The 27,064-nt window shown below is 42.9% G+C and overlaps 1 protein-coding gene across 1 annotated transcript in view; it reads right to left on the reverse strand.

Moving 5' to 3' along the window:
* NTSR1 (neurotensin receptor 1) overlaps positions 1-22,908 on the reverse strand; it is a 40,024-nt gene extending 17,116 nt beyond the window's left edge. Inside the window, exon 1 of the mRNA XM_053452744.1 lies at positions 22,210-22,908. Coding sequence (XP_053308719.1) covers positions 22,210-22,908 — 699 coding nt within the window. The remainder of the gene's footprint in view (positions 1-22,209) is intronic.
* Positions 22,909-27,064: the final 4,156 nt, after the last annotated feature.

A 27,064-nucleotide genomic window follows, 5' to 3' on the forward strand; every position in this document is an offset into this window, starting at 1 on the left:
GGCCGAGTACATTTCCAGTAAAAAAAATGTAATCTTGTTTAAAAGTGAGATGGGAGAATTTACGAGGCCGGTGTCAGATGGCTGTAAATTCCGCAGACATTTCAGTTTACTCAGAGACCGAAGCCGTCCTTCTTAACAACCCGGGTGAATTTACTGCAGGGGGTATCCACCAGGGCTTTAATTTCACCGCAGTCTTACACGCTACACGCGACACGCATACAGTCCTTAACCCTGAGCTACTGTACAAAAAACCAATAGGTTATATCACAAGAACCCAGAGAAAGAACCAAAAATGATCTAAAAGGTGAAGAACTCATGGTGTAAGGAGTGATGGTTGGTTTGGCCAGTGGTCCAGCTAAAAATAGTGTCTGACGGTAGTAGGCTATGATGTCATAGTCCAGTGCCCATAGGCACCAATCCAGTGCTGAACCGTATGAGCACAGGGAAATCTGAAAACGAATTTGCATTAGGAGAATGGTGTTCCTTTAATCACCCCTAAAAATAGAGGTCCTTCTGCAAGACGCTATGACTTTATCAGTTGCTAGAGCCCCCATGGATCTACGTGGCCCCTGTAAGAGAATCCTATAACCTATTTCTCATAACGCTGCATCAGTACAGCGAGTCTGTCGAACACCAGAACATTCTGTATGTTTGACAATTCTTGGTTTTGTATATAAATAGCTTCATTGCCTGTTGCTCGGGAAATGTTCCGACCTAAATCTTTTCACATACGGCCTCCAGAATCCAGCATAGCATCCAGAAAATCATGAGACGCTGGCTGAACACCTTGTGGGGTTATATGACCGTATGGAGCGCTGGGGGGGGGTATTACTTTATACAGTGCTGGGGGGTTATATGACTGTATACAGTGGGGGGGGGTTTCTTTTATAGAGCTGGAGGTTATATGATTCTATACAGCAGGGGGGGCATTACTGTGTGCAGTATTCAAAAGAGAGAAGCATTTCTTCCATGGGACTTCCACTTGAAATTTGTCTCAATAGAGCGAAAAGCAGCTTTAAGTGAAAATACCAGACATACTATTGTTTCATTTCCACCGGGGGGATTAAATAGGCTTCGGCTATAGCTTTCATTCCCTCCTCGACGCCTCCTTTAATGCATTTCAAAAACAATTGCATGGCCCCGTTTGGGACCCGGTTGTTGACTGACATTGTGATAATTACTCGGTTTATAACCTGACTTGTATATTAACAAGTTAATTGTGGTGTGGGTTGCACTATTGTGCCGAGCGCGTTAATTGCATCCTGTTGCAAAGGTCAGACGTTTGAGAAATGCGACATTACTTGGTGATTTAGTTCATTTTCCCCGGATTATTGTTTTCTTGTTATCTTTGATTACATTAATTATGGTAATTGTTAGTCTGTGCGACTTCTTAATTAGCCCTAAATTCAGCGCTTATAGCGTATAGGAGCTAATTCTGGACAGACATAGAAATCTATACAAATCACAACCTTAAACGCACATCAGTACCCAGTACTTATCGTTTTCGGAATACTCCCTAAGAAAAGGTAGTCTGTTCAAATTCAACTAAATTCTCCCAAAAAGCGCCGGTTTCTGGTGCCCCCTCACCCTACGGCCGACCTAGCGCAGTGCCCCCCTCTGTGGTCAGTGTCTTGGTACAATAAACAACGTCATATCCTGGTGCATTGTGTCTCAAAAGAAGTCTATGGAGGCTGCGCAGAGCCGGCACAACCTCCATTGCGTAAACAGGCCGGTTGGGTAGATCAAAGCTCTTATAACCAGCCCATCGTGCTGCGATCTGGCCCCCAGTTTGGTAGTCGGCCGGGATATGTCATCATCATAGGAGATCCTGAAACCCCGAGAGTGACGGTACTATAGATCTAATGCATGCAGCCATCTATAGCATAAAGCCGTTCTCCCAAATATCGGCTCGTTCATAAGGTTTTCCGGGAGATCTTTTTAATCTGTTGCCGCTGCGGATTCATACGGAGAAAGCGATTACTTAAACATTCTCCATGCAAGTACAGTATTGTTGTAACAAGTTATTATAATAGATTACTGCTTCAACCTGTTATATTGTTGCAATAAAAGATTGTTTGCAAGAGAGAGACGACTATTTACACTCTGTGCTGCTAAGATAAATAGGAATACAGCTGGGATCGCAAGGAATTTATAGACCCCCTTTATGAATTATTCAAGATTTTGAACAAACAGCTCCAGTAAAAGTTACGGCTTATGAAATCTACAGGGGGTTTCAGTGCCCCTTGACCTCCTGTGCAAAGCGGGGTTTGCAGACCATAGAGGTCTTCTTAGTCTCTGGGATGAGGATTTGACGTGATTACTCCGTATCGGAGAGCCAAGAACTTGGCTGCCTTGGAAGAACCGATTTTGGCTCCTGAACGTAGACCTTGGACTTTATTTGGAGTAACTCAGCAATACGGCCCCAGCGTTGCCCCCCAGCTTGCTAGTTCTCCATAAACTCACGTCAACTACATACTGGAAAACTATTACTCTGGGAAACTCTGGAGTCATCTGACATTTATTAGTCAGCTTTTAATGGTCTAGATCTGTCCCAAGAGAAAAACAGCCACGGGATAATGAACAAGGGGCCGTGCAACGAACGGGTGCAGCGTTCACCCTTAAGAAGAGACATTTTTGGTTGTGAAACGGAGCTGTCTTCACGCTGCGTCCGGGGGGCCCTGAGTTATCGATCAGCAGAAATTCTGCTCTGACTCAAGGTTCGGAACAGACAGTTTTGCCCAAAAGCAGCTTTTATCCTGTAGGCCGTTATTTATTTTAAAGCCGTCGTCTGCATGAAATGATCAGTCTGGCAGAAATCTGATTCATTAGAATTCTCGATCACACCGTGAACACAAACTGAGCTTGGGAAGTATACAAGATGCGTTTTATCTCCAGCAAATCAAAGAGAGACGGATTCAATTCAGGCTCGAGAGTGCGGGGTAACGAATCCCATTATTCAGGGGTCTCGCTCTTCAGCATGATGGAGAGAAGGCACAGCGCGATTCCAAGGCTATTAGCCCACAGAATATGACAGCTGCCCCCTCGCGTGGCTCTTGGGTGGTCTGTCAACCCCACGACAAATTCAATTTAATTTGCTTACAATACTAATCTTCTAGGTTTGAGTTTAAAACAAACACGGCTCATTCCATGGAGAAAGAATAATATATTAAACAGTTATAGAATTTAACTGATAGATTAAGAAATAGCATATGTAACGATAAACTAATCCTGTCTCTGGGTCTATGATTGGGCATAAAGCGGAGCAAAAAGGTTTTTCTATATCCTTTCAAAACAAATGATAACAAGAGAATGAGGTTTTGCAGAACAGAGGGTTTCAAAACAATCTAAAAATTGTTGTATTTTGCCCCCCATATGGATAAGGGGGCACACTTTTGGCCCCCGCCCAAATAAAGCAATGCATTATCTCAAGCCTTTTCAGAATTATGTAAATGGGGCACAAATGGCTAAATCTGGAAATATTTTTTTACTAGTCTTTTTTTTTAGCTCTCGGAATCTACTGTTTGTTTAAATGTCACCACTATGAATAATTACCTACCGTGCCATGAGTTAGAATATGCCAGGGTTTTATATAAATAACAGATTACAGTAATAAAGTATGCATCAAATCCCTCGGAGGGACCGTCTTCTTAACGAAGGTCTACGAGGAGCTGATAAACTAATGAGTTGCGCACGGACTGGAGAAATAAGCCGCATGTGGCTTTCAAAGTGCACGGAAATTAAAATACTGCAGAGATTCTGATCCAAGGCGTGTTCTTGGTTTGCGAGGCTCCGGATCTACACAATCTACATTCTATTTAATGTTATTGTAATAGAATTTAACATATGCTACATGTGACAGCATTTCATAGAACCTGAACACGAGGGATATTTTGACTCCATGGCCCTCTCTCTCATGCCAGATGACCCCTATTCTCCCAAAACAACCTTGTGATGTCATAACCCAGCGGCCTCCCTCCAGTGTTTTTAAAGCCATGAGGACCCCCCACACACTCTCTTCACCGGCAGTCGGAATACAACACAGTCTCCACACTCCATACCCCCCAGGTGTCTCTCAGTTGTTTGGTCAGTCCCTCTGTGGGGCTTAAAAAATCTCACCTTCTCCAGTTTACGGACAGACATTTAATTTGTAGAGGAAATCCTAGTTTATTCCCTGTGTAAATTAATCGGATACACGGCACACGGTTATCTGGCGGTTTATTTCGCAACTATCGAAATATTGATCGCTAAAAGACGGCTCATACTTTTATAGTCTTTCAAATACTTTGACTTCCAAAAGAGCCGATAAAGCGATGTTTTTTTCTGACTGTACCTTTGCTTAAATGCGTGCCTGTCTTTCAACATAAAAGAATAATACATTTCAAGGACAGGCTTTGCAGAGACCGTATTCCGCCTTCCTTTTTGTTGACAACAACGATACAACCTGCGTTTACAGAAGTCAGAACATTGTATTGAGAAACACTCGTCACACAATGATTACCCCGGATTCACCGGAGACCATTAGCCTTTCTATTCAAAGGCAGCCCTCCTCCACCCGGCGAAAAGAAGACCTGCCGGTTACCGCTAAAAACATGCAAATACCGGGTCCCCTGCAAGCATATGACACGTGAGACGCTACGGACCCCCGTCAGCCTTTTCAACATCCTTAATCTCATTTCACTGCGCACGCACTGCAGTTGGCTTTGAGGTTCATTGTTTCTAGCAAGGTCAGCTTTTAAGCATTCATATGCATGCATAAAGGGTGAGTAACCAGGTAACTGGCCAGGTTCCAGGGCCAGCGAGGGTTGTGAGAGATACGCACTTAAGGAGGAGATATTGAGCCTCCTCTGGATAGAAGATGGGTGCATCTCAAGGTCTATAGCGGGATTAAGCAAAATATGATAATGTGTTAAAGGGCAAATACTTTAACATAACTCATTTATACAAACCAGAACCCTCCTCCGGCCCCCGTCTACTCGCCAGTTCCTCCTGCTGTAACGACTCAAACCTTAATCAGTCGTTGGTCTCGTCTTAGATTCAGGAGCCGTATGTCTATCCCATGCATGTTTAATACCCTTACTGTATTACCCTCTACCACTTCTGCTGGGAGGCTGTTCAATCTATTTACCATCCCCTCAGTAGATATCAGGAAAGCACATTAGATCGACATTGTTACATTTTATCCCATGGTGTTCAACTGAATCATTACCATCAACCAGAAAACGCCAGCTCAAAAACACGAGGGTTCACGCACACAAGGCTATGTTCAAAAACCAGAAGATCAAAAGCTTCAATAGAATGTAAGCCTGGTAGAGGCTCACACGGCGAAGGTTTGAGTCTTTCCAGGAGGACACATGGGCAACTATATGGGCCAAATGGGGCTGATCTGTTGGCTGATTCTAGGATTTTTGTTTCCAGCCCTGAATATCCGGAGTATTTGTTAAAAGGCTCATCCTGCTCCTTTAAGTGCCGGCAGAACGATTGTCGAAATCACCCTCTAAGTGAGGTTATCGACTAACGGCTTAGTGAACGAATACCACGGCAGCTCAAGCTTCGGCTCCTGGGGAGAGAATAATGTGTTACGATCGAGCGGCAGCAAAAAGGGCTTCCAATTTTTTTACCTACATTCCATAAAAGCTCTCTCTTTTGTTTGTTTTCAGCCAAAAAAGGAAATCTTTGTGCATTTGATCAAATTAGCCAGACTGGCTATTAATGAATAAAACATTAGCCTCGTTAATGAGCCCGGGTCACCAACCCCGCTTGTCAGAGGCACGGGCGTAAATTCAGAGACTTGCATTAATGTCCTTTTTAATTAGAAAGCCTCATAAAAGCACAGGGCACAAGCCAAGCACGCTCAAAATACCACCGCATCAGTTTAGTGCCGTAGGGATCAATCGACATGATAATAATTTATCGTTACGACAGACGACTTCGTCTTTAGGTAGCCGCTTGTTGGGTTTCCTCAGCCAAGAACGAGCACCATTTTTTCTGCTTAGACGTCTCGTGGAAATGTTCTCAAGATTTGGCAAGCCTGTGGCTCGGACGGAGCCTTTAAAAGACCTTACTCAGCAAAAATCACCCTGTTACCCCTTCGCAAGGCTTGATCAATGCTTTGGCCGTTCTTAATTCACTGCAGATTCTCTGTAGAAGAATTATTCCATGTTTCCCGTCTACTAACGGGGTGTAGGGGTTCTCCGTAACAGATTTTAAGCTTTTGAGATTGGGGCGTATTTTAAAACATAGTTTATATGTTTTATATGCTTTCTAATCAAACATTGTTTTTAACCTACCCCTGATCCCCAGAGGCCCTGGGTGTACAAACATAACACATCTGTACCGCTAAGCAAACGCCTCCCCGTCGGCAAAGCAGTTATATGATAGAATGATAAAGGGTCCTTCGTACATCATCACAGCCTGGAGAGAATGGGGTTTATAACACGGTTTCCCCCCGGGACATGTTTCTCCGGTGGCAAATGACAATTATTCCAATTTGGGATTACTTAGTCCAAACACACGGGGCTGAGGATGCATGTGGGTGAGAAATGATGATAATTGCACAATCTGCATGGCAAATATTTATCCACAGTGACTCAAACGCCTTCCGTAAACTGATCTAATGTGAAATAACAAAATAGCAATGAGTTATCCCGCTCTGGGATGAGTTGCACACGTCCGCATTCCAGCCTCTCCGTCCATTACCGCGCGTTGTACTGGTTTGCTCCAAAAAGCATGAAATATTTTTATCAGGCACTACGTATATATATGACGTGCAGACTGTCACATATTGGAGGACCAGAACTCCCATAACCCCCAAGCATTAAGAAGAAGAATTAGTTTTATTTAAGTTATAAAGCAGTTTCCTGCTGTTTCTATACACATTATCAGGGCTTTTAGGGCTGTAGAACCCTGCGATACCCTCATACCCAGCAAACATTCTGGCCTCCTAGAAAAGAGGGGCAACAGGGGAGGAAAGAGGGACACGGGTCCACAGAGGGACCGGCCAATCTAATCAGGGACACTTGGTATTTATGCCTAGTTTAATATGTTTAAGTTACTTCCGGAAGTCAGAAATCCCAGAGGGTCGATAGGGTTAAATAATTACACTGGTAGTTCCCTTAATCGAGGTTAGTGATGGCAGGAGGTTTGTGAACAAGACATTATTAAGAATCGTTTCACGGCTTTGAAGACGACACTTTCAACACGTTTTCACCATTAGATACTTGCTGCACCGACCGTTAGAACGTACGGAAAAGCCGACTTCCGGTGACATAACCCAGTAAATATCATCATTTATAATGTGTTTATTTTTACTGACAGTACTAACACAGTTTTAAGGCTCCTTTCTCTCCTCCTGCCTGCACTCCAAGTCATGTTGTATATTTTTCCTGTCTCTGGAATAGGAGGATAATTGATCATGAAGACTGATAATGTGGAGGTGTTAAGTTCCGCGGTTAAACAACACGTTCCATCTGTTGGTTTGGATCTCTTGTGCAACAGAGTTTTTCCTTAGAAACGTACGCAACATTCACATTTTACGTAAGTTACGCTCTTGTGAGTCTAGTTCTGTTGAACATACACGTTCAACACGCAGACCCCTACGTATGCAGCTACAATATGAAAGGAGCAAATTGAGACCTCAAAATCCTCTAGAAATCAGCTGTTTGGTTGGCTTTTGATCTCAGGTATTAGATGTGTGTATGTAGCATACCTCGACACGTGGGATGATTAACATTTCCTAGAATATCTCATCCACAAGCAGCTCTCTTGACAGCCGCTGACTAGATCCATAGATTATTGATTGAAAGCTGTCACCACGTCTTCCAATGACCGAAGCTGCATGTGATTGATGAGCCTGGTGCGCGTGTTGTGTGTTGTATCTGACACAAAGAGGAATGAAGTCAATAGGAAGCTCAATGCTTCGTGAACTTCATTAAACCAAAGTCTTATTTAAAGGCCGTTTCAGCCTCTGATGTAGGTGGCAGAAAATCAAAGGGACCTCCGACCTCATCCAAGGCTGGAAAACCTGTAGCCACCACGTTAGATGTGTGTTCATCAGGCTAAAGTCCCCTGCATCGATTCTCCTCTCCTATTAGTGAATAATTGCCTTTGTTACGCTTCGTGAGGTCCGTGCGCCATCAGAGCAGAAGAAGCCAAAAGCAGGCAGGTAAATGACTTTTTAGAACCAGGAAAAATGTCAGATCAAAAGATTGATGAACACCTTAATGGGAACCATTAAAGTACAGGTTCTAGAAGCAGAAAGTACGTCCACATTTCAAGCACCAGGCAAAGGTGACCTCTATGTCCTCTCTAAGTGGGATTTTCCAGAGCATTTAAGATCCATCCCTTTTAGACAAAACACATTGGGTAAAAGGTGCTACATTTGCCCTCATCTGTCATACGTCCACGCAGAGGATCCTGGGAATACATACTGACTGGTTGTTTTTGCGATAACGAATTTGCAAATATAATTTACTACGAGGTTCTAATAAGCGGAAGTATTTCAATTCCGAAAGGATACACTCAGAAACAGATTCTGTCTTGTTTTGCACAAATACATCTTCTAAAAGTCCTATGGAAACCCTTTTGATGTAATTTAATCCAATTTAAAACTCAGTTTATTATTTTGGGCCTCGTATCCAAACAGATTTATCTCTTGTAAGTGCCAAACTGGCAGGCAGCAGGTGTGAAGCATTAAAAGGTTTGAATTTCAGATGATGGTTTTAGCTTCAAATTGTAAACTAAGGGAAAATGAGGTTTTTAATAATTGCTCTTTATACACAATCACCTCTGGGCATTACACAGAAGGGAAGAGAGGTAAATAACCCAGGAACAGATGCGAGGCAGGATCTTAAATAACCCATAATGAGCAAAGTCTGGAGATTTTAAAGGCATTTATACCATCCCACCTTCCAGGGCTACAACTGCATCTCTACGTAAGGTATATCTTCTCAGCTATAACACCATGAGGGCATCTGGGGGCAAGTTAACAGCAGACACCAGGGTCAATGAACTACGGAGTCAGGGTATCATTAGCCTCCTAATGACTTCTTAGCGAAGATTTTATGTTACTGCAAAGAGTTAACTGTTTCGCTCTAGAAACATGTCTTGTTGATCGGGAACGCGGTAGCTCGACCAGACCCCTACCCCTGAGAACGTCTTATTCCATAGGCCAGAAGAATCGCTTTGGGTTCCACGAGTTGCGTTAACCTAGTATTGTTTAGGGAGATCTTGTTTCCAATCTATATTATCCGGCTCACAGAGATATGTTTTCGTTTTTTTAAGTATACATATTCTGTATCTTTGTTGTTAAACGCGATAAGGATCCTGTCGGATGTTCCTGAGAATTCCCACCTGGGATCGGAGGACACGGACGGCTCATCTGCTCAAACACAGAGATCAAACGTAACGGTCGTGACTTCTTGGTAAACTCAATAAGAAAGATTTCAAGGCTTGGGTTTGATGCCTGACCTTTATCGTTTCCCTGGCAAATACACCTCTTACAGGAAGGTATTTAGAAGCCAGACTCATCCAGACCCAATTATTTTGAGAATGGATTGAACTTACTGGAAGCCAGGGACCGTTTGCTGTGTCACTTTGCCTCTGAAGGTGTCCCCGCACGAAAAGGTCTTAAGTTTCTACTAGAAACTTAAGTTCTGTCCACGGAATCCTGCGGAACATTATGTCTCTTTTTTTAGCCATTATTTTAGTAGTATTATGGCTCTTTTGTGGTGCAATTTACTATACAACCAGCTGCAAAGCGAGCATTTGGCCAGTACCTTTAATGTCAACAGCCCCTGTTTTTGAAGAGGGGGTTCAAAAGGGTTCTGGGGTCCTTGGCTTAGTCGGTGTTGGCCTAAAATGTTTCTTAACAAGCCACATATAACCCCCTCGCACCATCGCCTGCGTGTTCAGACCTCACTGCCATGAGAATGCTAAATCAGGAAAAGTATAAGATATCACTGGAATGATTTCGGGTTTCTTAAACAAACAATTGAAGGTACTAGAGAGTCATATCGTTCGCTCTGAGGCTCCCACACAAAGCTAAAGACCCTGAGAAAGAAGAGTTAAGGGAGACACTCAACAGCTGCCTCATGAATTAAAAAACGCACATTACCTTAATGTCAGGGACAAAACAGGACCTTTGCAAGATAAATGCATTTACAGAGCCTGGAAGTGCTGTGACAGCAAGTATTCTGCGTAACAATGCAACAGCCGCAGCTTAACTCCTTCAGTATTGGCAGACACTAGGAAGTAATGCCGATCTAACAGCCATGGCGAGGACCCAACAACGGATTCAAAGACCAAATTCTTTCCCAAAGCCAAGAATTTCAATGTAAAAATAGAAGAATCTTCAGAACAATGGCATATACCTGACCTACTGGGAGATCGACTATCTCTTAGATATTGGCATATTGGTGCCAGAGAAGACTGATGTACGGTCACTAGCATTCAAAAGCTTAGAGAAAGAACCTCTATAAATAAGGCTTTATTAAGGCTAGCAATTTTAATTTCATTTAAGAGAGAATATGTGAATTATCCTTATAACCGCGTATAATTACATTTCTCAACTTTAAAAAGACTATTGGATACGGCTGTCTGACACATTAGAGGGACCTAAAAAAAAGTGGGGATAAGAGATCAGCTCCAGCAACAGGTAGGTCTGTAGCCCACAAAGCGCACACTCTGAGCGTTTCAGGCCCCCCTACTGTCTGTGTTCCTGGCTTTAATCCAGGATCCATTACCCTATTATACAATGCAGCCGTATATAATGTGAATAAACAATTCATAACACTCTGCAGCCATCTGCCCATCTCTTCGTTAAATCTATCCTGCTTCTCCCGAATGTTAGACATTTTGAAATATTCAGTAACTCCCCACATTCTTCACTCATCCTTCAGTGTCAATAAGACAGACACTTCTCATGCATTAGATAAACCCAGGTGCGGACAGGGAACACTTTATCCTCTCCGAGAGCCTCGAGATCTAATAAATGTCAGATCAGCTTCAGCACCAGAACCTCCCCCATTCCACTTTGCTGTAAGACACGCTTTTGGGTTCTTTTCTCCCTTGGATTTCTGATCATTTCCAGGCACTATCTTCTGACATTCATTACCGCCAGCTGCTATCACTCACACACGCTTCCCTCTCCTTTATAGCATTAGGACTACCAGATAGAGGTTAATAATAATAATAATAATAATGTTTGATTTTCATGGTCAATTTGGTTAAAATAGACCCAAAAATTGACACGTTATTAGACATAACGGGGTCGATGTAGTGCCAGGAGACTCATACATTGCAAATATACCCACCCCCTTTGATGCTCAGGAGAAAAATATGCTTCTTGAGTATAAACGCCAGAGTTGTATACAGTAATATACCCCCAGCACTGTATACAGTAATTTACACCCCAGTATAGAGGTTGGCATCGACACATACCTGGTTTTATCTAATTTTGTCCCAATAACCCTTTATTTGCAGATCTGGAGCCGCCATTGTTGTCAGTCATGTGATATTTTGCGTGACTTTTCCGGCTCAAACACCACACTAAGCTGATGCTTTATGGCAATGCTAATGAAGTCTGTTCCTTTATAGAGTTTCATTATAGAGTGTCTGGCTCGGTCTTATGCACTCAGTCAGTCTATTATTCCCCACAAGCAGTATGATAAGCAGTCGAGGTTTTAGATTTAGATTATAAGCAGGACTCTCCTCACCTGTTCTCTCTGTAAGTCAAATTGTTATCTATTACTTGGTATGTCCTATTTACATTATACAGCGCTGTGAAATATAATGGCGCTATGTAAAACAAATAATAATAGTATTTATCTCCCTGAACACATTGAATTATTATTAAAAAAGAAAAGCAGCACAATATTTTCAAAAATGTATTTTTAATCCGATACCAGGAATAAAAAAAAATGATAGGAGTTCCCCTTTAATAACACATTTCTCTCTTAAATGCCCCAATTTACAGCAGAAAAAACTTCAAGACACTAAAAATTCACTTTTGCCGGAAGTGCTACGTGTTCTTCTAAAACGTAATGATCCTATTTTTCTTTTTTATAATTCCCTGACAAATTGCATTTTCTGATCTAACCGCGGGCGAATCTTATAATAGAACTTGGAATAAAAAGAAAAAAAAAAGTGTTAAAAATGTACAACACACATTTCCAGACACAGTTTGCTCGATCAGTTTTGTAAGTCATCGATAAACCGCACGCTTAATCTGTATTCATACAGCAAGAGTTACGTATAAAAAGTGACCCAGCTGGAAAGTGTGCAAAAATAAATAAGTAAATCTTATCACCATAGCAACAGATGGAATGTCCCTGCTCACTGGATGATTCCACAGGTGATAAACCCATTTTTAACATTTTGCACAATTTGTACATTTTTCTTTAAACTGCCTTAAAAGTTGACCAGGAGAAACAGATGGGAAAAATACCTTTTTCCTTATGCATGTGTATGGACACATTATTATTATTTATTGTTTTACATAGCACCATCATATTCCACAGCACTGTACAACAGGTAAACATAAGTAATAAATAACAATCAGATTTACAGAAAATTATATGTATATATATAATATTTGGATTGCGAGTTAACCTTAAAAAAAAAAAATCACAGATCTGATGGGAAAACAGATATGAAATCTGAACACGGGGAGCGTTGCCAAAATTTCTCCTGCTGAAAACAGAAATTTGAAAACGCTCCCAAATGAAACCCGTCGGCCGTGAAAATAATTTCAAAAATGTTTACAGTAGCCTCAGGTCACGTTGTGAGGTTATATTATTCCAGATCCTTTCTTCACCTCTGTAAAAGGAGGATAACAAAAGGGAAGCAGACACGGGTCACTCGCTTAGTTACTATAAAACACCAACCCCTTGCACTCAGAACATTTGAAGTCTTATTAAATATTCATTTCATGCCAATTAGAAAATGTATCACAGACTATTAAGGCAGAAAATAAAGTTTTGAAAAATTTCTGAATTCTTATCAATGAATTTATATCATGCAACAAAATATATGTTTCTTAAGCCGATTTGATTCGTGTAGCAAAGTCTGAGCCTGTGAAAAGAATGCCTCCTTTCTGTAAGTAAACCGTCTCAAGCAGCGAGTCTTATCATTGCCGAAACTTCTGTAAATGTCGCACATAAAATGTTAGCTTTAAAAATAAAAAATAGCTTTTTCTAAAAAAATAAATAAATAAAAAATAGAAAATTGTGATCCCTTGTGGAGAACAATTCAGTTCATTCTCTCCATCGCTGTTGAAAAGCTTTTCCCAAACTGCAGACAGCAGATAACGGCGATATCACAGAAACATTAAAAAACCTGCTCTGCATCAGGGATGAGCCTGCATCTGGCTAAATATTTACTTCTAAAAATAAAAAATAAATGTAAAAAGTCACCTAGCCCACAGAGCTCGCAATCTGTTTAGATAAGCATCTGCTTCAGACGATCAACTTTTTGCTCTTTTAATGGGCAAATAAATTTAGCTCAGGGGGCATCTAGAAAGGTAAATTACCATTAGATGCCACCAATGTCGACCCTTTGCTCCATACTTAATCCCTAATCCATGGTGTCAGTGTGCGCGTACCTGCGCAGCGTGTCTATGGCTAGCTATTATTGGGGCCAGTCACAGACAGTGGATTTAAGCTATGAGCTGGGAGACACTTTGGGGTATTGTACACCCGTCAGCACATTTGCGGGGAATATTTCCCCATGTGAACAAATTACGCCAACAATTCATTGACCATGACATTTTTCCTGAGAATGGGCCGCTGCGAATGATTAATGGTCGGAGGGCTAAAAGCAAATTTCTGTGAAAGTGAGCAAAAGTGGTTTTCACAAAAAGCCGACTTAACAAGGACAACCGTGCGGCTGCATCCGTCACCAGCCTGTGGGGGGCGCTAAAAATCCCCCAACCCCAAATACAAGGGATTTTAATAAGGCAAAATATTAATAAATCTACAAAACACATCCAGGGACCCTCGAGGTCTACGTGACTTTCTTTTAGCTTAACTGCACCCTTCTGGGTCTAAAAGGGTTAAACTTTGCAGGCATATTTCTTAACATAAAACGAAGCGCACGCACATTCTGCTAATTATTTCAGTATAATATAGTACTCATTTGCATAATGCACTCTCTTAATACACTTCCATCCATGACCCATCGTAAAAGTAACGGCGGAGAGGGAAACATGTAGATACTTACTATACGGCTGTAGCCGTCCCATCCCCCATGGCAGTCGCCGTTTGCCAGGCTTACAGGTTGGGTATCTGCGGCAGAAAACATTCTCTGCTTTTAATCTCAATCTGTTTGTTCCTGAAAAACTGATCACATCGCGGACTCGTTTGCGGAGAATTTCCATGAATAACAAACAGATTTAATGTTGCGGATCGGGTGCCGGCATCAAGAAAGAGGAAAAACTTATAGCAATAAGATGTTTTGGAAGATAAAAACATACGTTTTTTACTTAGATACCCAAAAAAGCAGTCACTTTCAGAGCAGACTACAGCTGTAGTCCCTATTGTTACAAGAGGGGTATCAGAAATAACAATCCCTTAGATTGCTTATTGGTTTACAAACAAAGTGATGCTGGAATGCAATCTGCACATTCAAAAAACACAAACATTCCTATGGTTACCGTGACGATTGCTCCACTTAAGATTTTGCCCCAGAAATCTTCCTCATGCATAACCTTTACTGTTCACACAGAAGGGCCAAGCAGGATATACGCGACTCTTCAAGGCTTGAAACGTCCTTGTTTTTGAAAGAAAAGCAGGTTTTCCCCTTTAAAATAACACGAAACGGATCAGAAATCCGGCACAGAGGGGGTTAATGTTGTAAATGACTATTGTAGCTGGAAACGGCTGATGTTTATTGGCTCGTTATCACTCCCATCACTCCTTTTTCACTCCCATCACTCCTGTGTTCCAATGGCGCGTTGTGTTCGCTGATCCAAGCTTAAGTTTAAAAGGCTAATTGATGGTTAGAAAAACCTTTTGCAAATTATGTTACAGCCAGAAAGTTCCTTGTTTTCCTTGAAAACAGCGAAGTGATCCTACACTTTTCAGCAGTAGGGTGTATATATAATATACATTAAGAAAGGTTCTCTCTTATTCCCCATTGTGCTGTATGTAGGAGCCGCTATCTTGCTGCTCTATCACATGATTTAAGTCGCCCCCTTGCCCTAAGATATTTGTGATAGTAGCTTTACAGAGGACCTGAACGTCTGGAAACAATCTCTAGCACTAGAGGCTCATGTGCCTTCTGATAAAACAATGTTTGGAGAGAACAGGAAGCAGCTCACAACCTGCTTGGGCTGATGGCAGAATTCCGATACAATCTACATCATAGGGATCATAGGAAATGAAAAAACTTGCATGAAATGCCGTAGCTGGCTATGACTTTGGCGAGTTTCCAAGCTGGAAAATATTGATCTGAATAACTTCAAAATAATAAAAATAATAACCCGCTGATGGGATGGTTTCCAGGATTGGGTTATGGTTTTAACTCAAATGAGACAGGTCTTCTTTAAAGAGAGAGTACCTGGAAAATGTCTCCATGCAACAAATCATTCATTAACCAGTTTACATTTTCCTGGAAATAAGCGTGTACTTTCACGGTTCCTTCCACCTATTCACACGTTCATAATACTTTGTACACAAAGGCCAAACACGCTAGGGCGTTTGACATACATTAAGTTGTCTGGACAATTTCACACACGCGTGACCTTGCTTTTCACTTGATAAATGCAAAGCCATTTGGTGTCACCATCACTGCTGCTTGACATTGCAAAACCTGAGCTTTTAAGTATGGATCAAAGCATTAACCCTTTCATCTGCAGAGGGTTGGGGTGAGGTCTGCAGGAGCAGGGCCACATATTTTGCATCACCACAGGGGGCCTATAACTTTTTGTTGCCTGGGGCCCTGGATGGTCTCAGTCCGCCCCCGCTCTAGACTTCAGATGCACTTTAATGCTTATGATAGCTTTGTCCATCTGGATTGAAGAGCACAGGAGGGAAATTTATTTCAAAAGAAGGAGAAGCGTTAGAACTAGAGGCTAGAATCTAAAACCAAAGAGAGTCGGAGGCTGAGATGGAATGGAAGGAAGTTTTACTTTACCGAGAGGGTGGTAGATAAGTGGAACAGCCTCACAGCAGAAGTACTAGCGACTAACATGGTGATGGGATAGGCCTATAGGACGATTTGGAATGCGCTTCATGGATGGGCTGAGTCTGATAAACCCGCGTGTTACGGACACAGCTACTAAGCTTCCAGAAAGCAAATCTCGAGGCGGTTTCCCGGCACAGAGACTTTCCACCGCGATGTGTCCTCTGCTCAGCACTCCGCATTTATACATTCCGGAATTACCGGTGAAATGCGTTCATTTTGAAAGCAGCGCTAAGACAAGAAGATGTAGCCACAGGCTGGAGAGGTGAAGAGGAATCCGAGCAGATGTCGGGCGCGGAGAAGAAGAAAAAATGAACTAGAAATTATATACCTGGGAGGGGGGGGCATAAAAAAACAGAGGTGAATGTCATGGAGGACGCTCGCAATCGCGGCCCAGAAATGAAATTATCCTCACAATTTTAATTTGCGCGTAACTTACAGCTCGCCAACGGTATGTTTAGTTAATCAGATTTTTTAAGGATAGCGTTGAGAGACGAGCATTCTGATCATCTCAGCTCAGGTTTTATTGCTAAGGAAACTTAATTATGTTATAGGAAGCAAGAAGGAGATCGTCCCTGAATCAGCCGCACTGGAGTCTCTGCTGATGCGAACACAAATCTTTTCTAATAGATGGGGTGGGAGAGGGAAAAAAATAAATTAAAATTACCTTTCAGAGTGATGCATGTTTCTGCTACAATAAGCCTAGAGGGTAAGAGGTTTAGATTTAACGTAAAGAGGTTTTACTGAGAGGATAGTAGATAAGTGGAGCAGCCTCCCAGCAGAAGTGGTACAGGATAATACAGTGAGGGTATTAAACAAGCATGGGATAGACATACGGCTCCTAAATCTAAGACAAGACCAACGACTGATTAAGGTTCAAGTCTTTACAGCAGGAGTAACAGGCGACTGCCTGAACACAAACTTTAGATCTCAGATTTTATTGCGTGCAGGCGCATATATTTATACCCACCTAGAAAAGGGCCGAGGCATAGCAAACATTCCCAACATCGAGCAGTTATGATTATATGGGCGTATTTGGCATATCCCTTACTGTAGCATAATCAGGTTAAATCATGAGTTCTGTCTTAGACCATGGGTTCCTATTTTAATACTCGAAACTCACACATAGACAGATTCTAGTTTATTTTTAACCATTTGTAACTGGTGGTAGCTGTAAGGACCAAAGGTCAACAACATATAACTCATATGTAGAATACCAGTATTCTTCCACACTCCATCACTCCCTGAGCAATCGCCGGTACCCGACCAACACATTGTCCATCCGTGGCCATCTCTGCTGCCGCCATGAGGCCTCTGGATGACATATCAGAAATTAGCCAGACTGTCCCCCATAATAACACCCCACAGGATTGTCTAAGAGTGTCAATGGTTTGGAAGCACCAAGGACCAGAAACATTTTGGGGGTCACTTAGCCCCCCCCAGACCTGGAAGACGTAGTAGTAGGGCTTTCACCACCCAGAATGTTGGCTTCCGACGTGTAAAACCTAATAATACATGACAGATTAAATAGATTGAGGATGTTTCCGGTAAAGAAACAAAATAAGATAAGGCGTGGCAAACGTCATCTCTTTTTGGGGTCTGTGCTCGCAAACAAGTCCGTTACGGTCAGACTTTGCGAAAATTACAGATTTCAGAATTTATTATCATGGCAAATTAACTTTCCTTGATTGAGACAAAGAGTCACTTTCCATATTTAATATGTCTCCCCTAACACTTATGCTTTTAACCCTTTCTTTAAAGCCCGTAAGACTGGATCCCCAAGGAGCAGCACTTGAGTTCTGAGTAGGACAAGTCTCGAAGAGAAGGATCTGTGGATTTGAACAGAAGAGACAGCAAGAACAAGGACTCTGCGCCGAGCTCTGAGATACGAACCTTCAAAGGGCCGCCACAATCTTTCCTCTCCGGCGATGTTCCAGTCTGATACTGTCAAGACTCTCTTGATATATCTTGGACTTGGCTGGATCCTCAGCTCCTCTCCAGGAGAAGAATTTCACAAGATGTTTTTCAACTCTTACTTTTGATGGCCATCACTGTATGTGAGCAGAGTCACTTCACACCATGTCGATAGAATACATAATATTATGCATACAGAACATGATAGCAACAGGGAAAAATCCAGTCGGAATCAATAAATTCTTCTTCAAACTCTTCTCAGCCTTAATCCCCCCCCCGTGGCACGAGAGATCGGTTTCCGTCATTAGTACCCCCAGGCTGCTCGGTGACGGCTGAGAGACGGACATTAGCATTTCATATAATGGCTTCTTTATTTGTTTTTAATGTTGTTTTTCGTCTATTTGATGAATCTCCAGCTATGCTGTACTTGCAAAGGATAAACGTCGCCTCCATGCCGAGGTGCGAGGAAAGGCAGCTCCCAAACAGTGTCAGATTTAACAGAGTCTCACCTGTATTTAGTGTCTGGATAGCAGACTATGAGGGGCTCGGAGGAGATTGCAGAGAACCAAACCCAGACAACCGGCCGGGCATCTACTACATCATATTTTATGATTTCCCTTTACAAGGGCGATACGCGTTTTATTCGGATTATTGTGAGAGTAGCCGTTTCTCCGTGAACTCAACGGTTCTCGCTCTGGGAATTAATCAGTCCCGTTTATATACAGCCTTAAGTGACTCCGTGGCTAAATCACTCGTATCTCCTCCGTACGCCGCTCCCGCTCCCCATCAGCAAGAAGCCAAAACCCCTCGCTGTTAATTGCTTCTGTGGCAGCTTAATCAGGACGTTAATCTGTCCCTTTGATCGTGGATTTCTGAAACCCAAAGCAATTAACACAGATACGTCTGTTAGATACAGATTCCCTCCGCAGAGCCAGATTACAAAACACGACGTGTAAAAAAACCACAGGAGAGTTGTCAGTTATGGAAATAAAAGGCGGAATGATGATTTTGGAGAATAGGGTCTATTAACATGCAAGTGCAGGGGTGGTAATCAGACAAGCCCTGGCACTCCTGCACAACTACCATTACACTCAGCCGATTACCGGCTCTCCCGGATAGCTGTATGTGGAGGGTGGTGTAACCCACAACATACCGATTGTCTTTTGTAGCTTATTGCGGCTTCCTTTATTGGCCAAGTGTGATGAGATTTAGTGACTCCTGAAGCAGAGGTTGCTTTTGTGTGTTCCAGTTAAGTCAGCACGATGGGAGTTGTAGCACGAAGCAGAAATACCACCCGTAATTCTACTCATTTGACGTACGCAGAGACGTGTTGGAGTTATATCCATAATCAGGTGGTGCTTTGCGGAGATAGAAATGCTAGCCATATAACATGTAGCTGGCTGAGCATGATGGGAGTGTCAGAGACCGGTGCGCCATTTCCCTGAACTAACCGAACTGGCTCTTTACAGCCACACAGAGCAAACACGGGCAATTCTGGTGCAAAGGGATAATAGCTGTGCAGTCCCCATAGCAACCACTAGATTGTAGTCCCGACTGCTCCACGTTTCACACTTTGGACGAAAACCACTGTTTCTATAGAGAACCCCCCAGGGGCCAAATCAGCCGCCTGCAAGGAAACCCTGATCGACAGCGGTTTCAGCCCCTAACGCCCGGAACGCCCGCGCCAGATTACCGCCCCGGAACCCTCACAGAACCAGATGAAACAAAAAAAGAGAGGCACCTAAACCGTCACAGCTGTGAACGGCAGATTAGAGGCGATTATACAGAGAGACGGAGAAGGGAAAGAATACGTACAGAACGTTAATGTGTTTTTGGGCTCAGGACAGAATCTCTGTTTAGTTCATTTATTTTTGGACAGATGGATCTTCATCAGATACATTTACAATACAAGGAAAGTGGCAACTTTCCTAACTCAGGGAAAATAACCGCGACTATCTCTCATCAACCATTCCCAATCTACACGCACAGACAGAACCCGGCAACCGTTATCCGGCGTATGGAGCGCCATCATAACCATCATAACCCATATTCCCTGCACCGCTTTCTCACCCCAGCCTGCGCCTCCCAAACGGATAACCGGTCCTTCGTTCAAAGAGGAAGATGTTCCCGTCTGAGATTTCATATTAAAGCTGGGCTTTACGTAAACGGCGTACATTCTCCAAATCTCAGCACATGAATGACCCCCAAATTTCACTGTTACACCTGCAGAGCTCCCCAAATCTCTTCTTGGTGTATACTTACGGCGTATGTCATTTCAGACTATGCAACGGGGAAGACGGTTATATCAATATATCCGATAAATAAAATCACTTTTAATTGAATTACTTTTACCTTTTGGTTCCAGTTGAGAGAACAAATAATTACAACATTAAAAAGGGTTAAGCTGGATGTTTTATTAACCCTTTCCCAGCCAGAGGCAGTGTTCAGACACTTTCTCTTGCTGACAAATACAGTAAATCCCTGAAAGGGGCTTGGTTGCCATGGGGAATAACTCTGATTATATAATCACAAACACCAAAGTGTGAAGACGATGGAAGTTGGCGATTACGCAGAATCCAGACGGTAAGCATGGGAAGGAAGGGCCGGGGAAAAAAAAAAAAGCACTTTGTCGGATACGATTACACGGCCACCCACAAGACTTTCACCCCTGTACACGGCACATCGAAAAAAAGACGTTAAATGAAATGTCTTCTTGAAATCTGGATCATGTACTAAACCCGATACGCATTTCAGAGACTTAACTATTAAATGGTCAGAGACCGCCTGTACTGTATTGCATGGCAGTTCAAGGGTTAATGCTCCATGTTAAATGCGTTATGTGTTCATGCTCAGCAACATTAGATGCCAACTCCCATTATTCAAGGTCACACAGCAAAAAACATATCATCGGCAACATCTACTCCAAGTCTAGGTGGGCTCTGACATACCAGCTCCTGCCCAAGCCAATAGCTGTCGACGCCTGGGCTTGTTGGGAGTTGGCATATATATAACACCGAATGCATATTTGTATAAGTTATTTAAAATGTTTATCCATTACACAGTACGGAGCCATGTGCAGGATTCTGGGATACATTCCCACAGGTATCAGAATTTAAAGCCCGGCACAAGCTGCTTACGCTGGACAATACCCAGCACCGCCGCCTGGGGCAAATAACTGGACACCAGCAACCTCTCAACATTGTATGTATCTATATAGCACCAACAGATTCCATAGTGCTGTACAACGAAGGTTACGCACAACAATGACCATTTTACACAGAGATATGATATAGAGCTTACGATCTAAAGAAATGGCTGGGGCCCCCACTAGTCTGTCCGGCCACTGCAGAACATCTTCATAAGAGAATGTTTTATGGGAAATCAGTTAATCAGCATTTAAAGAGTGAACGAGGAGGCTATGCAGCATCTTCAAACGTTTGAGTGCCAGCCTCGCTCCCCAATACCAGAATCACCCCATCCTCAGGGGCATTGTCTCAAATTGGTAAAGGGATTGTAACCCCCCTATAAGAAACAGTTTAGACATTCTGTTTATTTATTTGGAGAATAAATGAAGCTTTACTAAAATGATCCATATTCTCTGACATTGGGGGGGTTCTCCCCTTTCTGATCAGACAATTATCTCCCGATTTACCAAATTTAATTCAGTTACCCGAGTGCCCTTTTCGCTTATTTTTAGGGTTTATATAGCCGCGCCATATAGAATCTCGTGTTTAGTCATCAGTCCCTCAGAAATAAAGGTTTATATCATTTGGGGTGCACTGGTCCCTATCACTGCATCCATTCACTCAATACATAAAACACATCATATGATAAAACTACTGTCAGACCCAGAACACAGCTGCATCCCATACGTGTCAAATGGATTGCAAGCTCTTGAGTACAGTAAGCCACATTCTATAAGGAGGGCTTGGCACACTATACACCCCAAACCAGCTGGGCACAGGTAATTCTGGTTAGATAGCAGTACTGAACTATTTGACCTCATCTGCTCTCTATAGAACATAAATTCTATAGAGCATCAATTCCCTTACTGTATTCACCAGCACTACTTCTACTGGACGCCTACTCCAAGTATCTACTACCCTTTACTCTACCTACCTGAATGACAGTCTTGAAGTTGGACATTTCCACTATACAGGTACATATGAGATTTTGGGGGTCCTTCTTGTCCAAGCCGTATTTCTCCCCCATGGTAAATATCATAGGGGTGGCCAGCAGCAGGGAGGCCAACCAGATTACACTGATGAGTTTCTTGGTCCTGCTTCTGGACATGATACTCTTTGCCTTAAAGGGGTGGCACATGGCCATGTACCTCTCCACGCTCAGGCTGGCGATGTTCAGGGCAGTGGCATAAGTGCACGCATCCCTTAGGAAGTAGTAACCTTTGCACACAGCATTGCCAAAAGCCCAAGGGTGATGGACCCAGATGAAGTTGTAGAGCTCAATGGGCATGCTGAGAATGAGGATGAGGAGGTCTGAGAGAGCCAGACTGGCTAGGTGGTAATGGACAGTACTCTGAAGGTTCTGCAAGGACTTCTTCCTCACCAAGGTGTAGGCAGTGATGGAGTTCCCAGTACATCCCACCACAAAGAGGAACAGGTAGATGATGGTGACCAGGATCTTGGAATATATGTCTGTATTAACATCTAAGTCATCTTCTGACATGATGTGCCTGGGGAAGATGTCCGAGAGGTTGGACATGTTAGACACCGCAGTGGTGGCCAGGAGATAGTCTTGAACCTCATTGAACAGAGATCCTTCCATCAGAGGACCCTGCTGGCTTGAGTTGGAGCGCATGACTGGATTCAGAATAAGTGGATAAAGATCTAGTTTAAAGACCCAAGTTCCTCGTCTGTATCTGGGTTTCAAAATGACCCTAAATACCAGGTGCCGAGTATACCAGAGGCATGGACCCCAGGTCTCCCGCTGAAGACCTCTTCCCACCTCCAAGAAGCAGTAACTCTGCAGCCTGCACCAGTCCTGGGTATGTGCCTGTGTCACAGCTGACTGTGAATTCCTCTCCCTCCTTCTCAATCTTTTCATTCACAGATCCTGCCTCCTTGAGCCCACTCACCACCAAACCTCCCCCTGTCCCACCCCTTCGTGAATATTCTCACCCCTCCTGCGTTCATTCGACTCCCATATTCTGCCACCACATATCTGCATTTGCCTGTGATCCCCACTATCTATGATCCATTGCTGTGTCTGAGCATAATGCAGTAACACGTGGTCCCTTTAAACCCAGTTAAAGTCCACTTCACAAAGCACCTGGTCTCATTAGCAACAAGTGAGAGGGGGGATTAACCATTTAAAGCCCTGGAGATCAAAATCAAAAGGGTCTCACACAGGAGGAGTTCATTAAGGCTTTAGTGCTATAGCAGCAACACTATACTTTTACATCTTGTGTCAGAGGCATTTACTGATTAATCCTCAGTATCACACAAACACGATGTACCACAGCCGGAAATGAGGCAGGTGCAAAGTGGACCCCACTCCTGGTTTGGTGAGTACTGTGGGCATTGTCATTGTTTGGGGGGGGCCCTCATTGGTTTGCATATTCCCAGGGCACCAGTAGGTATGGATTGTGTATTTTGTATGTGTTAAGGAATGTACACATCAAGTAATTATTTTGTTACCAAGACTTTGTTAACTGATTAGGACTGATTTTAAGAAAACAGATTTCCTTTTGAGTTTAGTCCAGATACTAAATTATCCACTATAATTAGGTCTCTGCAACTGTTTTATAGAATGGATTAGATGCTAGCTGTGAAATTTAGAAGGAACTGCAAGGGAAAAAAGTTAAATCCATTCCAATCATTTGTTTCATTAATTCGCCTCATCACACAACTTAAAAAAAAAATGCTGTCCCCTGTTTTACTCAGAAAACATTATTCACACAGTCACTTACCTAATGTGTCAACATGATTCATTTACACAATATTTGGTGTAATGTGTTGTGACCATTGATTCTGTTTCATTCATTAACCATTATTCATTCATAAAGGTGGTGATTTTAAAAGTGTGTTAAAGTGTGCAAAACTGGGAGTGATGCCATTTTTAAAAAAAAACGATTTGTGTCACAGTTGTCTGGAATGTGTTAGTTTTGCCAAAAAGTGGATCTATGAATGAAATAAGTAGTTAGTTTATACGTATCTTTATGCCATAAGTAAGAGTTAAGGCATCGCTACATTAAACGTAACGCGTACATTTAATGGATCACCCAATGTTTTATTTACCCCATCACGATTTCATCCAATCAGCATCTCGTGTAACATTCCCTCGCCTCGTCTCGTTCCCTCACTTATCAGCCCATTGCTTCAATGACAAGTTCAGTCGCTTACTCGTTGAATATTTCATTCCCTGTTCCTCCCTCCTACTCTCATTGTCGGCCATGACTCTCATGTCATGTAGGATATTAAATTTTATCTCTTATTTTCCAATTCCGACCACACACAAATGAGGCGGTGAGCTTGTCCGCTCCTTCATTCATGCATGGTTTAAAAGACAATATAAAAGGTTCCTCTTCGCTGCGGAGAAGGTCATCAATGTCTGGCCAGAGAGGAAATTGGATCAATTAACCATGAGGAGAGGGGGCAAAGAGGGATTTTTGAAGAGATTGATGAGAAGATACTAAAATCCAAGAGGGTGATGGAGCGAAGAGAGCGCTGAGAGTGCTGAGAGTGCTATCTTCACTGCCCCCTCTTCTGGTTACTTAAAGTAGGATAATCAAGAACAGAGTCTTCTTCGTGCTATGCGTTTAACCGCATGTATTCCAGGTCATACTCTAAGTGCTGCTTCTCATTCTTTCACCTACAACATATTTCAATATTTCCTCCTGATTGTTGGAAGACAGAATGCGATTTACTGAGAACACCACGTTTTGTAAACGAGGACAAGAAAATCATAAGCGCCAAACATTAACGCCGGGAAATTCATGCAAAACTCATTATGGGAGAACAGACGCTACACTCTGTGTTCTTATCACAACCTTTCACTTGGAGAGATGCCTAAAGGCATATATTCATTCTCGGGTATAATTTTCTGTACGTCCTTTTATCAACCAGACAGCTCTTCTCTGAGCAGAACACGGGAACTGCGATCCAACCCTGAAACAAGTAATATGATATCTGTATGTATTTGCTAAGTTGGGGTGGAACTGGACTGGGATTCTTTAATGTGAACTCTCCAAAAAACACAGAATAGGCGACGAATCCTCAAAGATTTCAAGCCCCAAAACCACTGGATACACCCAATTTAAATGGCATAGCCTGGGTCAAATCTGATGAATGCACAGTTAATTACCCCGGGGAAGCCAATATAGACAAGCAATAGAGAACTCGCCCGGTAATCAGACAGTATACAGAGCTCCCCACCAGCTGGAGATTGTGGGTAATAACCCCCCATACCCCATAATCACCCAGCATACAGAGTTCATGCCGCAGCTGGGGATTCTGGGTAATAACCCCCCATACCCCATAATCACCCAGCATACAGAGTTCATGCCGTAGCTGTGGATTCTGGGTGATAACCCCCATACCCCATAATCACCCAGCATACAGAGTTCATGCAGCAGCTGGGGATTCTGGGTAATAACCCCCCATACCCCATAATCACCCAGCATGCAGAGCTCCTGCCGCAGCCGAGGGTTCAGGGTAATAACCCCCTTACCCCATAATCCCACGGCAGCTCTCTGTAATCTGATATTAATAGGCATAGTCTTCGATGCAGGCACTGATTTGGGGTAATTACTGGTACTTTACACAAACACCAGCACTGCTTTGCCAGCCGGCTGTGACCTGCGGTATCTCTTTAGCGTCGGTATGATGTGGGTTAATAGTCACACTAGGCTAGTAATGCTTGCTTTGTGGCTGGTTAATGTAGAGATTAACATATCCGAAGTGCCAGGTAGCCATTGATCCTGGATTCTTCGATCTGCTTCCTTTTTGTCTATTAAAATATGCCAGGCCTGCTCCCGGATTAGTATGTTTGGCTTCTAACAAATGTATCCAGCCGTGCTTTAATCTTTAGTTTGATAGCGGATATCATTCAGGCTGCTCTTTAGTCGGTGGTCACCATCTCCCTTTTTATTTTTTTGGATGGCTCCCGTTCTCCGAAAAAGCACCACGGCCGCGTCCAGCGCTATGGAATCCACTGACCCCCGGTAAATAAAATCTATCAGCGCACGTCTTTACCCCGGCATCCAATATTCCGTGTGATGCGTCGGACTGGATGCGGTATTCTTTCTTTTATTCAGTAGACCCACGTTACTTTGCCTTCCAGCGAGCGGAAGTATGATTACATTATTGCACAAATCCGGTGGGTGCTCGACACAGACAATATAGCAGCAAATACCGGAACAGCCCATCAGTGCCGCCTGGAACGGAGAATGCTAAATAACCCGATTAAAAAGGCTTCGCTCTTTACTACCGCGGCAAATGAAACGCACCCGGAACTCGAAACAAAGTATACGAGCTTCAAAACAACTACAAAGTTACCCAAATACCCGAACATTCCAAATGTCAAATAAACATAAAAATAAGAGACGCGTGAAATAAATAAATGCAGCGGGCAACAGGGGTCTCTTTGAGAAATCCTTGTGAGTGGGGGTCTCGCTTGTGAAAAAGCTAATGGGGCATTGGAATGAGTGAATGCATGGTGCTGGGACAAAGCAGTAGAAAGCAGACTGTCTATATTGGCTGATGTGACGTGTGTTAAGAACGACCAACCCATTCTAGATAAATGGAACAGCCTCCCAACAGAGGTGGAAGAGGGTAATACAGTGAGGGTATTAAACATGCATGGGATAGACATACGGCTCCTGAATCTAAGACGAGACCAACGACTGATTAAGGTTTGAGTCTTTACAGCAGGAGAAACGGCGACTAGATGGGGGCCGATCTGCTGGTAGATTCTGTGATTAAGGTTTGAGTCTTTACAGCAGGAGAAACGGCAA

The sequence above is a fragment of the Spea bombifrons genome, chromosome 13 (assembly GCF_027358695.1).
Source record: "Spea bombifrons isolate aSpeBom1 chromosome 13, aSpeBom1.2.pri, whole genome shotgun sequence".
NCBI classification, from domain to species: domain Eukaryota; kingdom Metazoa; phylum Chordata; class Amphibia; order Anura; family Pelobatidae; genus Spea; species Spea bombifrons.